General features: G+C 43.2%; 1 protein-coding gene across 4 annotated transcripts in view; it reads left to right on the forward strand.

The window, feature by feature from the left end:
• Nucleotides 1-6,949: 6,949 nt before the first annotated feature.
• Nucleotides 6,950-13,542, forward strand: part of DSC2 (desmocollin 2) — a 33,211-nt gene continuing 26,618 nt past the window's right edge. For 2 of the 4 annotated variants that reach the window (XM_038543607.1, XM_038543608.1), the window contains exon 1: nt 6,950-7,415. In XM_038543607.1, coding sequence (XP_038399535.1) covers nt 7,347-7,415 — 69 coding nt within the window. In that variant the 5' untranslated portion in view covers nt 6,950-7,346. The remainder of the gene's footprint in view (nt 7,416-13,542) is intronic. The other 2 variants (XM_038543609.1, XM_038543610.1) reach the window with 1 other exon arrangement.

Consider the following 13,542-nt stretch of genomic DNA (forward strand, 5'->3'; position numbering starts at 1 on the left):
TTTAATCTTTTACCTTTGCAATCATTTTGGAGGAGTTTGGGTAGAGAAATGTCATGATCTGACCTATTTATCCCCAGTGACAGTCTGGCTGCTGGATTGAAAACAGACTGAAGTGAGGCATCCTGGAAGCAGAAAGACCAATTAGGTGATTTTTTTTTCAATAACCTGGGTGGGAGACAACAGTGATCTGGATGTGGATGGACATGGTGGGAAAGGGGGGATTCTGAGTATGTTTTAAAGGTAGAGTTCATAGGATTTATGGAAGGAATGGATTTCGAGTAGAAGAGAAAAAGAGGAAGTCTGTAAGAAGTTTTGATGGAAACAAGTGGAAGGATGCAGTTGCCATTTATTGAAAGAGAAGGGACTGAGGGGTGGGCATCGTCAATGGGGGAGAAGAGGGACTCAGAATTGGAAAGATTAACTTTGCAGTGCCTCTGGACATTTACGCTAAAATGTCACATGGACAGCTGGAGCTGGGAGTTTCAGGGAAAGGTGGGGTAGAGAGATTTGTTTGCCAATCAGCATGGAGATGGTGTTCCCAGTCAGCAACCTTGGTGAGATCAACAGGGAGTGAGCAGGGATGGAACCAGAAGGTCAGATCACTGAGTCCTGGGGCACTTGATCATTAGAGATCATGGAGGGGAGGAAGAATCAATCAGTGAGGCACAGAAGGGAAAAGAGAAACAAGTGAAGAATGTGTTTCAAGGACAGTGTGCAAACTCTCCGTAATTAAGACAATAATGTGAAGCTGAAAAGGTCTCTTAGAGCAACATGAAGTTTCTGCAACTCTTTGTCAAAACACTTTTAGTGAAACAATAGGTGAGAAAATCTGATTAGAAAGAGTGCAAGAGAGAAGGAGGAAAGAAATTGAAGACAGTGAACATAAAACATCTTTTCCTAGAGTTCTTTTCTGTAAAAGAAGAGCTGAGAAATGGGGCATGTTAGCTGGATGGAGAGATAGGACTTTGAAAGGTAGGGATTTCTGGTATTTTGGTTGTTGTTGCTGCTGTTTTTGTTTTGTTTTATTTTGTTTAGTTTAGTTTATATAGTGATGGATTAAGTTGGTGATGTTGGAGACAAGGAGCAGAACTACGCGAACAAAGCCCTTGAGTAGGTGGGAGGTGATGGGAATGAATGCACAGAGGGAGAAGGTGACCTTAGCTGTGAACAGAGGTAGTTCATCCATAGCACAGAAGAAAAGGCCACGTGGATGGTACAGATGCAGGCAGGTGGTGGGTGTGGGGCAGCTCGCAGAAGTTCTTGACAGTTCCTTTTTTCTCTGTGACATGGAAAACTAAGTCCGAATAAAAAGTGAGAATCGAGGGGGTATATAGGAGGTTGGAGTAGAGAAAAGGAGGTTTTGAAAAAAAATTGCCAAGGAAAATGGGGGAGTGGGTGGACAAGGCAGGTAGGGTAAGGCTGTGGGCAATATTAACTGCAGCTTAAGACACTGATCACGACCGTAACGTGAAACTCTTGAATTGTGTGTGAGTTCATCTTCAGCCACATTCGGTGGTGAGTATGCAGTTGCTGGAAAGCTGGGGAGTTCAATTTAATTGGGAAGTAACTTTGATAAGGGACAATCAGCTTCTGACTTTGTCAGTTCAACAGGTATAAAGGAATATTTTATGATTTTAACATGGATTCCCTAATTTTTAAAAATATACTTTGCAGGTTTGAGATTCTCCTATTGTAAAATGCTTGGCCATATCTGCCCATTGTTTTTCTATTGAGGTTTCTGTCATGTTCCCATCGATGTGTGGGAGTTCCTTGCATGTTCTAGACATCACTCCCTTGTTGGTTTTAATCATAATTAATATCTTTCCCATTCTGTCATCGGTGTCTTAACTTTATTCATGGTGTCCTTTGTTGACTAGAAAGCCTGACTTTAATGTAATTGAATATATCTTATTTTATTACTATTCTTATATGATACATGTTTTTGGAGTATCATTTCAAAAATCTTTCTCTACCTTTGCATCACATATTCTCCTATATCCATTTTCCATGGATTTTGTGTCTTTGTCACCACAGGAAAGTTTAACCCACCTGGAGGCCACTTTGTATGTGGTATTTAGTAGGGAATCAATTACGTTTTTCTCCAATAACAATTCAGTTTTCCTAATGTCACCACTAAATAATCTTTCCTCTTCTCAATAGTATGTGCTGTCCCCATTTTATCAGATATTAAGTTCCCAGTTATGCATTGGTCTCTTTCTAAGTTAAAATTCATTAGCTTATTTGTTCTTGTGCAAAACAAAACAAAACAAAACAACAAAAAACTAGAAATTCTTGATAAGTCCATCTCACATGTTAACAAATATGCTAATACATGTTCATAATATATGAGATCAGATTAGGAACTCTCACCTTGCTAAATTTGATCCAAGACATCACTTTTATAGGCCAATAAATATTAAAATAGAGAAAGAAAAAACAAAGAACTACTGATCAAAAAAGTGCTCAGGCATTACTCATTTATTCATTCATTTACTCACTCATTCAAAAAACATTAGGTGTCTATGGGTCAGGATTCATGATGGATAGAGCTGGAGACAGAAGGTTGAGTGAGAAAAAGCAAGTCACTGAAATCATGAAACCGTGGAGTCTTTGATGAGAAACAAACATTAGTCAAATAATGATTCAAACAAACTTAATGTTGTAATTGTGACAAGTACTCTAAATGAGAGTTGCTGTTTAGTGAGGAAGGCTTGACTTCATACAGAGAATTTGACCTTGTAGAAGAGAGGTAAAATAAAAGGTAATATTTGTAGGATGGACAGGAGGTAACCAGCCTAGAGAGATGGAAGAAAGTTCCAGGTAGAGGAAAGAGCATGTACAAAGCACCTGTGATAGAAAGGGCCTGAGTGCAAAGGTCTGAAAAATGCAGATATGTTTGTGTGTCGATATTTAGGAGTCAGAGCAGAAGGAGCTAGCCAACGAGAATGTAGAAGCACAGCCAGCAAGGGAAGAGGAAACAGGACACACTGTCAAAGAAGCCAAGAGCAAGTATGCTCCAGGCTAGACTATCTCACAAAGCAGTGCATTTCTTGTCTCTAGGTCCTTTGAGGAAGAGGGCAACAGTTCATAATCCATGAACAGATTTGATACATGATGTTTATATTGGTGATTTTTTCATCTTTGTAGAGTGCTAGAGTGCTGTATATATATCTTTTTGTACTTAACTTGAGAGTAACCTTCTCTTTTCTTTTTACAAAAGAGTCAGCAGGATGTTTATCTCAGATGGTACTTTTTATCCTACTGGGTTATTTTATTTTTCCCTACGTGTTTCCCTTGAGCATGGCCCCTGTCTTGCTCACCAGAGCATTCCCAATGCCAAGAACTATGCCTGAGACATAGTAGGTTGTCAATAAATACTTGTCAAATGAGTTAGTAGGGCAAACAAATGAAAGTTTTGCGGTTTTACTGCAAAATTACTTTTGTAATTTTGTTCATAGCACTTCTGGGGGCCAAATACAAGTGGCATCTAGTAAAGGTGGAGCAGGTGTCATGAACCATCTCTGGTCATGTTCAACACAACTGCCTCAAAATTCACTGCCTTGTTTTTATGGAGGGTCTATTAAGTCAAAAGTACTGTAATAAGAATTGATTTATAATTTATTTCACACTCTAATTAGTTCAAAAATATACTTTGAAATGCCATGGAAATTGAGTTTGATTAGTACACCATGCTTTATTCAGGCCAGTTTTGAAAAGAGAACTTCAAATAAATATGGGCAGCATTGACAAAATGAAAATTTGATTTACTGGACAAAAAACAACATTTTAAAAACATTTCTCCCATTACATAAAAGGATTCTTTTTAGGAAAAAAAATGGTCTAAATTTTCAGAAAGTACACAGCAGCACATTGTGGCATCTCATCTTGGTATTGCATACTTGATCCATTTGGAGCAAAGTCTGGGGGTCATGTTGAGGGGATGGCGGTTGAAGAGTTTGAGTCAGTGAGTGACTTGACCCTGGGGGTTAGCCCTAGACCTGGATCTGAGGTGGGTCCTGGAAGAACAGGAACCGGGGAGCTGCGGTAGAGATGAGGTTGGGTGGGGGTACGAGGGGGTTGTAAAGGTAAAGTAGCCCAGGAGGGATACCAAACTAACACTTAGGGAATGCTTAGCACATGCCAGATTTTATTCTAGAGGTCTTTCTTTCTTCCTTTAAAAAAAGTGTTTTATTTATTTATTTGAGGCAGAGAGAGAGAGAGGGAGCATGAGCAGAGGGGAAGGACAGAGGGAGAAGCAGAGTCCCCACATCAGGATCCCTGCTCAGACTCAATCCCAGGACCCCAGGATCATGACCTGAGCTGAAGGCCAACGCTTAACTAACTGAGCCACCCCAGCACGCTCTGCATGCCTTTCAAGTCCTTTAATTTTGCAACAACTCTGGGAGGTAAATGCTCTAACTGTACTCATTTTACTGAGGTTATCAGTTGTTTCCCTCTGTACCCACACCTCTAAAGTAACAAGAGATGTCCTTTATTCTTTTTTCTTTTCTCAGGAAGTCTGTGATTCCTTTACTTTTTGGGTTCCATTCTGGGCCCTACACCACCCCCAGGTAGATTTGCCCTGAGGGTCACCTATGCATGTGGACCCTCCTCCCCAGCTTCCAGTAGCGGGAAGACTGGCAGAAATCATACAACTCAGGAAGAGCTATCTCTATGTTACTCACTTCAGTGAGTAACTGAGATGTTTTTGTCACCATTAATGTGCATACTTGCTGGTTTCTGAAATTAGAAAACTATGAAGCTGGGTGCCATAGATGTGCCCCCAGGGATCTGGGGTTGCTGTTTGTTCTTCTCTCGAAGGACTACTCTGATTCTGACTTTCCATGTAGAATGTATCAGCATCCATTTCCAGCTAAGCTTTTCAAGAAAGCAGCCACAGGAAGTCTAAGTAGTTTAATTTTACAAGGGGATGCTATAGATAGCAGCCGGTATTACTTTAATGATCTCATCTCTCTGCGACTCCCTTTAGGTTATTTCTGACTTTTGGTCTGGTGCACGCTTTGCTGCTGCACTTTGGGAATCCAGTTCAAGATAACAGAGTTCTCTTCTCAGCCAAAAGACATTCTTTTCCTTTAAAAACATAAAAGATTATTTATTTATTTATTTATTTATTTATTTATTTGAGAAAGAGAGAGACCGTGAGCATAAGCAGCAAGCAGCAGGGAAGAGTAGAGAAAGAAGCTGGGAGCTCAAAGATATGGGGCTGGATCCCAGGACCCTGAGATCATGACTTGAGCAGAAAGCAGAGGCTTAACCAACTGAGCCACTCGGGAACCCTCCAAAAGACCAAAAGACATTCTTAAAAAAAATTCCTCTACACCCATTTCATTGTCTCTTCAAATTTATACCTGTTATTTCAAAATTGTATTATAGAGGAATCCATTTCAGTGACCATATGATCTAATCGAAATCCTTAAATAAATTGGGCCACTCGTTTATAGTAAGTCCGTTGTATTTAATTGGTTTGTTTAAAAAAAGGTCACAATACAGTCCCACCCCCCCCCATCACCATTTTAATACCTTCGATTAGGCACTTGGTGTGAAAGATGAAAATAAGTATCTAAGATGAATTCTTTTCAGATTGCTCTTCCACCCTTTTCTGGAATGAGGAAAAACACAAGCTACCCTCAAGGCATTAGGGGTTGAAAGGTAGGGAAGAGTTTGGAAATGTTCTATTGTCAAGTACTGTGATGATAGACTGAGTAGATTTCTAGAACCTGAAACTAGCTTGCTTCTCTATCCTTTGGAAAGCTTCATGCTAGAGATCATGATGTCACTAATAGGATGAGGTGTGTTTATGAAATCATTGCCGGTCAAACACGAGGGTTAAAAAACATGGAAACAGAAGCGTGTCAACTATAGACTCATGCCGATGACCCAGGCCTATTTTATTAGCAAAAGTTCAGTGACATATTTTGTGGCTATGGAAATAACAGAATAGCTCACTATGTGTCATTCATTAATAGAAAAGAGCATGGGACTAATACATAGAATGTAAGCCATGTAGTGCTTGACATTACTTTTGAGTTTAGCTATCTGTCAGTATTATAATAGTTTTGGCTCTGTGAATAATGGTATAGGATGGTACCTGTTTTTAGGAATGGAAATGGTGTGAGTGACATGGTAGGCATTTCAAACAGGTTTCTCCAAACATCCCAGGGGAGAGGAACCAAATGAAATGGAACGGACAGGTTTCTCCTTGTGGTCAGGCTTCCTGGTTTAAGCCAGTAGTTGAAAAGAGGTGCAGGAAGGTGAGTCACAACGCCCTGTCATTGTTTTCTGGAGGGCACAAGCGTATTGCTTTCATATTTTAATCGTCTAGGTTAAGGACTGCAGAAATTTAAGTAAACTGCAAACCAAACATAAATTGTGTCCCATTCTATTTCTTTTCTCACTGCAAATTCTGGTTTTGGTGGTAGGAAAGGAAGAGTGAAATATCCAGTTAGATATCCAGCAGTTCAGTTTAGGGGACAGATACAAGGTCAGTGGGTGGCTTTGCCTTGGCACAAGGGAAGGTCTTGGAGTAGAGCCATAGCACACATTTAGTCAACATCTAGGATCTGGAGAGATGCGTTTTCTTGATTTTGTTACTTTTTTTTTTTTTTTTTTTTTTTTGTAGCCTGGAATCCCTTAAGTAATTAATTTTCTTGCATCTCTGCTCTATCGGCCGTGCAATTTCTAAAACCAAAAACAAGAGCCCCAAAGAAAGGACGTGCCACAGAAGAAAACCCTCTCTCCTGGACCGCACTGTGGGCGTCTGCAGGACGTGGCTCCAGCTGGGAGGCCTCCGGCTGCGGCGCATCGGAGATCGCGGCCCCCGAGCTCGCAGCCGCGGGGCCGAGAGGGCAGCGCGCGGCGCGGGGCGGCGCGGGGCGGGGCGGGGCCGGGAGCGCCCGGGGAGTGAGTCCTGCTGCAGTCAGGGCTCCGGCTGGGCAGGGCCGGCGGCTGATCTCCCAGGCGGACACCGGGGCGGGGGGGGCGGTGATGGGGCATATAGGTGGCGACCGGGGCTGAGAACACCTAGCGCAGGTGACTGGCTGGAGGCGACAGGGAGTTCCCGCCTGTTGCGCTCTTCCAGATGAACACTTGAGAGAATAGCAAGGAGGGGCCGATCGGTGTCCTTCGGCCGCGCCTGGAGCCCCACCCTCGGCCAGAGGAAAAGGCCCTTGGCTGCGCGGCGGGCGCTCGGAGAACCCGGGGGGAAAGCGCCCGTCCCCGCGCGCCGCCGGCTGGGCTCGCACTCCTCCGCGCTCCGGCCGCGGCCTTTGGCCTCCGCCTCCGCCTCCGCCTCCGCAGGGCTAGCTCGCCGGGCCCCGCGGGGTCCCATGGCGCCAGCCCGCGCCACCCGCCCCGCCAGCGGAGCCCTCCGCCCGCAACTGCTGCTGACCCTCGCGGTGAGTGGCCGCGGCCGCCTGGGGCGCGCGGGGGGGCGGGGGGCGGCCGGGGTTACTGGGCCGCCGGCTGGCTGCACCCGGGGCGCGGTGGAGACGGGGCAGGTGGCCAGCTCGAGGCGGGCGGCCTGCGCCGCGATCGCGGAGGCGGGGAGGAGGGTGTCGGCCGCAGAGGTAGTCGGCGCGGGCGGCGGGAGGCGCAGCCGCAGCCGCAGACGCCCTTCCCAGACCGTGGCCTCTGGGTAGGAGCGGGCCGCGCGGCTCGGGGGGCGCCTGCCGTCGGCGGGGGAGGCGCGGAGGACCCGGCGGAAAGCGCTCGCCTGGGGTCCGAGGGAGGGCGGGGCGCCCTTCCATCCAGGGGCGGCTCGCAGTGGGAGTGTGCGCGTGTGTGCGCGTGTGCGCGCGTGTGTGCGGTGTGCGGTGTGCGGTGTGCGCGCGAAGGAGTGGTCTCGACCCTCTGCGCCGGGAAACGGTGGAGGGGCGGGCCCTAGGTGACCCTTTCTATGGTCCCGTTGTTCGTCGCCCACTGCGATTGCCTTCACCTGGACCTTTTTTTTTTTTTTAATTTAAGATTTTATTTATTCATGAGAGACACAGAGAGAGAGGCAGAGACACAGGCAGAGGGAGAAGCAGGCTCCATGCAGGGAGCCCGAGGTGGGACTCGATCCTGGGACCCCAGGATCAGGCTCTGGGCTGAAGGCGGCGCTAAACCCTTGAGCCACCCCGGCTGCCCCACCTTCATCTTTTAGGGAAATGTTCGTCCGGATTTCTTGTGCACAGAGGCATCGAGATTCTTTTCCTAGGCCCTCTGGCTCTAACTTCTTTCCCATGTTAAAGAACACTGTAGCAGTGACTCCACGCACCCAATCTTCGGAGCGAGAAGGGGTGGTTTTATTTGGGGAGGGACAGTCCCCCTCCCTGGCAGAAGAGACTGGGATCTCAGGGCAGGGCCAGGGCAGGGGGAGTGAGAGGGAGGCAGAAGGTAGGGGAATTCAAAGCCGATGGACAGCCCCTGAGAGAGTTTGGGATCAGAGGTTTCCCAGACTGGATTTCCTGAGTCCCCTAGGAAGAGAAAAATTAAATAGACCAGGTGCCAAAGAGTGCTCAACCCGGTAGTGACCTTTCCTGTTGAGCCTCAAGCGTTCGAGCTTAAGTTCCCGGAAGGAGGGGCACCCGGGTGACTCAGGTCCTGATCCCTGGATCCTGGAGTCAAGTCCCACATCAGGTTCCATGCAGGGAGCTTGCTTCTCCCTCTGCCTATGTCTCTGTGTCTCTCATGAATAAATAAATAAAATCTTAAAAAAAAAAAAGTTCCCTGAAGGACAAGGGGACACACCTGAAGAACAGACAGCAGGAAGATTCCTTCTGGGAGTGCTGGAACAGGGGGGGAGGAAATACTCAAATTATTTCACTTCTCAACTGCTCTTAGTTGACGGTGAATTCTTTAAATTTTTTAAGTCCCGAAATTGTCGTTGTTTTACTATCATTAATGTCTTTCTCTAGGAATCCTATGGACTCAAACCCTTTATTAAGTTTCCAGGGCACATTGGTATCATAGAAAGCGCCAGGTGCATAGCAATTAATATTTTACCGTTCAGAAAACTAAGAATGGAATAAATAACGGTCGCAAAATATGTAGTCAATGACAAAGAAACAACTTTGGTTAGATCCCTAATAAAGTTGCCACTTCTTTTTAAACCACTGGCCATCATTCTTTGAAGGAAAAGGAGTAATTAAGCTTGGACAATAATACGTATGGGCGATAAATAGCATTGCTTCACATATGCTTACGCACAAAACTTTCTCTGTGTGATCTCAGATCCTTTTGAGAAGAAAAACAATAAAGTATGTAAACGAAAGGGGATTCTTTCCTCATTCCTTGGCTTATTCCTAATTTATTCCTAATCCTCATTCCTTGGCTTTTCTTAGCTTCAAAGCTGGTTTAGCCAGAAGTGGGATAGATAGAAAAAAAGCGCTGGCTCTGGGTACACCCCTTATCCTGCTACATTCTAGCTGGAAGGTGTGGTGTGAGTTCTTCAGGTTGTTCTGGTGTTCGTGTGCATATCTGGGCAAAGTCCTGCCAGCCTCAGACGGTTCTTGTGGTTGGGAGCCTCAAGTATGATAGATGTGTAAAGAGCATTTGAGTAGAAGATATTATTAAATAAGAGTGAATAATTCCTATTCACTGGAGAAACACCCTTTACATTTCCTTCTCTCCAAGTACCCAATTAGTCCTTCACTATTCCACGAATGGGCTTCTCCTGCTTCCTGATATTGTTTTTACCTCACACATGTCTTAACCATTTGAACTCTGGTTTCTACCTAAACACCGAATTAGGCTGCTTGCTTTCTAAGGTCATAGGGATCTCCCTTGCTAAATATAAACCATTCCTTATAGGTTTCCACTGTGTAGATTGTGCCTTTATTGAAACTCACTCCCTTTTTTCTTTTGACCTTCCTGTTTCTGACTACTCAGAATCAGAATCTCTATTCTAGGTCCTGTCCTTGAATAGGACTTAGTATAAGTAGTATAAGTAGTATAGGTGCCTTATACTAATAGGACTTAGTATAAGTAGTATAGGTGCCTCCTTATACTAAATTTGTTAGTTGGGATGTCTTCCTCGAACAATAAGTCTATGTCTACCTAATATGATGTGTGACGCAGCAGTTATTATCTTCTCAAACAATGCTGCTTTTCTTGAGTCCTGTATTTCAGTGAATGACACTACCATACACCTTGTTGCTCAGGTAGGAAGTTTGGAAGCTGTTTGTTTTTCCTTCTTCACTGCTCCCCTCCCCAAATCCATCATTAAGTCCCATTAAATCTACATTCAGAGTTACCTTGCGGAAATCTCTGCTTCTATACATCACCTCTGCTATTACTTTTTGCCATTACAAATAATGTCACAGTGAATAAAGTTGTGTGTTGAACCCATACCTCATGTAGAGTACCACAGAAGAAGTCCAAACAGATGAAAGATTTGTATGTAACATATGATACCATACAGATAATAGGAGACATGGTGAATTCCTATTTAAGTTGGAGTCAAGAAGGCCTATCTATGGTTCACATGGCTTAGATTTCAAAAGCCATTTATTAATATCGAGAAAAGCAATTATATTGTTATAATAATTAATGTAAATATATTATTAATAATATAAATCGATTATATTAAGACATATACACACTTGTCCATGGCAAAAAAAAAAAAAAAAAAACCCAAACCAAACCAAAGTATTAAAAGCAAAGTCAAAGGTAGCTCAAATTGGAAAAAAAAATGCAGATCATATTTTAAAAGGCTTATCTACAAGTATATAAAGAGCTCTCATAAATTAAATAGTCCAGCATGAGCATGGATGTGAGAAGGTGCCATAAAGTAATAAAAATGGCCCATAAAAGAAGATCTGTGTCATTTCTGGGCTTCACGTATTCCATTTCTGTGTTTGGAACATATAAGCTCTTGGCATGGCTAATATATAGCCCCTCTTCTGGTGACCTCCTCTGGCTCTTAGATGAGGCTAGTTCCCCTGCTATCCTATAGCATCCTATATCTCTTTCTTAGAGCATTTATCCTCCTTTATTGAAATTACAACTATATTTTATCCTTGAACTCCATGTTTCATGAAGATTGGGTTTATTGCTCTGTGTCTGATACATAGTAGACATTCAGTAACGTTAGTAAATATTAGTTAAATGCATAAATGAATGGATGTCCAGGATACTGTTCTCTAAAGTATTGACATAATCTGACATTTCTCACCTTCTCTGTCTGCTCTTTTTATCTTAGTCTAAGTCACCATTCTCCCTCTCTTAGATTTCTTTTTTCAAGATTGATTGATTATTTATTTATTTATTTATTTATTTATTTATTTATTTATGATAGACATAGAGAGAGAGAGAGAGGGAGAGACACAGGCAGAGGGAGAAGCAGGCTCCATGCCGGGAGCCCCACGCGGCACTTGATCCCAGGTCTCCAAGATCGCACCCTGGGCCAAAGGCAGGTGCCAAACCGCTGAACCACCTAGGGATCTCCCCTGTCTTAGATTTCTGTTGGAACCTCCCAACTGGTCTTCTTGCTTCTACTCTTGCTTCTCTGTAGTCCATTCTCATGGGGCCACCAGAATGAGTCTTTGTAAATGCTCACCACATTATGCCACTCCATAGCTTCTAAACCTATGGCTGCTTCTCTTTGCACTCAGAATAAAATCTGCACTCCCATTATGGCCTTTTAGATCCCACATAATATGTCCATGATTGTCCCTTTTTTTTTTTTTTTGATTGTCCCTTTAATATCATCTTGTATCACTCTTCCCTCACTGTGCATTCCTTCCATGACTGCCTTTTTGTTCTTTTAACACACCAGGTAAAATCCTCTTCTGGGGTCTTTGTTCTGGTTTTTCTTCCACCTGGAAGACTTTTCCCTATTTAGTGAACTGGTTTGCTTCCTTATTTCATTCAGGCTTCTGGTTTTCCCTTTATCACCTTTTCTCCCTGCTTTAATGTTTATCTTTTGGCATTATATGACCTTTGTGTATTTATTTTTTTGTCTCTCAATCAATATAAGGTAGTCTCTGTGAGGTCAAGGACTTTGCTTTGTTCACTGCTGAGCATTGCCTTGCACCTAGTAAGCAACCAGTAAATGGGGGTTGAATGAATAAGTAGATACATGCTTTCAACCACCTTGAGTTGGACTCTTCACACATCTCCTTTTATTCCTGTTCTAAGATGATACAGCCAACAAACAAACACTTTTCTCAACTTTTAATTTCCAAGTAGGCTCTTCACTGTGTCCATCCATTAATTTCCAAATGACATGTAATCACTTCCTATATAATTTAACTTGGATAATTAAATGTATATGGCATGTGTCATGGAAATAAAACGTGTCTTAGACGTAAATATTTTAATCCAAATTTTAAATTTGTGTTTATAGACTTTGTAAATACAGTGGCAGTGCTAGTCAGCTATCTTGCTTTTGGCCAAAAGCCTTTGCAAAACTATAGAATTGTGAATCTTTCAGAAGTGTGCATTATACAGTTTTAGAACAGAATTAAATTTCAGTGTGTTCAAATACATATAGTATTGGAATTGGTTGCCATAAATCACTAACTCATTTAAAAAATTTTAAGTGGAATGTTTTATAAAATGACCTTACTGATCATTTATGAGAAGATGTGCCTCCAAAATAAATTCATATTTCAAAGTTATGTGCTTGTTTGTATGGGGTCATAGATAAATAATCTCCAAGTTGCTCTGTGATAATGAGTTCATGCTTCTCTGTAAAGCATTGGGTTTTGTTTAAGATATTATTGATTTGGTACCATAGCTCATAGGCAATTGACAATTGAAACACTTTGCTGACTCTGGAAATTTGTTTTTGTTTCTCCTTCCTATTCGCATACCTGTGCTGCCTTTCTGAATTGTTACTATTCTCTCACACAGGGTGTCATTCGTTCCTGGATATACTCACTAAATTAGTCAGTGAATTTACTATTAATTCTTTTTTACAGAATAAGAAACAAAACCCAAGAGGGTAAGGAATTCCTGGAATTTTTTTTTTTTTAAGATTTATTTATTTATTCATGAGAGACACACACAGAGAGAGGCAGACACAGGCAGAGGGAGAAGCAGGCTCCTCACAGCGAGCCCGATGTGGGACTCGATCCCAGGACCCCGGGATCACGCCCTGAGTCGAAGGCAGATGCTCAACCACGGAGCCACCCAGGCGTCCCGGAATTCCTGGATTTTACATGCTTTGTGAAGGAGGGAGCCATGACCCGGGATCATGCCCTGAGCCAAAGGCAGACGCTCAACCGCTGAGCCACTGAGGCATCCCTTGGTCTATTGTTTTATTCTTTGTTTCCATACAATTTTGTCCTGATTTCTACTACAGTGTTATGTTTTGTTTTTTTAAATATTTTATTTATTTATTCATGAGAGACACACAGAGAGGCAGAGACATAGGCAGAGGGAGAAGCAGGCTCCATGCTGGGAGCCTGATGTGGGACTCGATCCGAGATCCCGGAATCATGCCCTGAGCCCAAGGCTCTCCCTCAACCGCTGAGCCACCCAGGCGTTCCCAGTGTTATGTTTTTAAATTTTATTTTTCTCATTGTATAAACTAATTTA

Source organism: Canis lupus, chromosome 7 (assembly GCF_011100685.1).
Source record: "Canis lupus familiaris isolate Mischka breed German Shepherd chromosome 7, alternate assembly UU_Cfam_GSD_1.0, whole genome shotgun sequence".
NCBI classification, from domain to species: domain Eukaryota; kingdom Metazoa; phylum Chordata; class Mammalia; order Carnivora; family Canidae; genus Canis; species Canis lupus.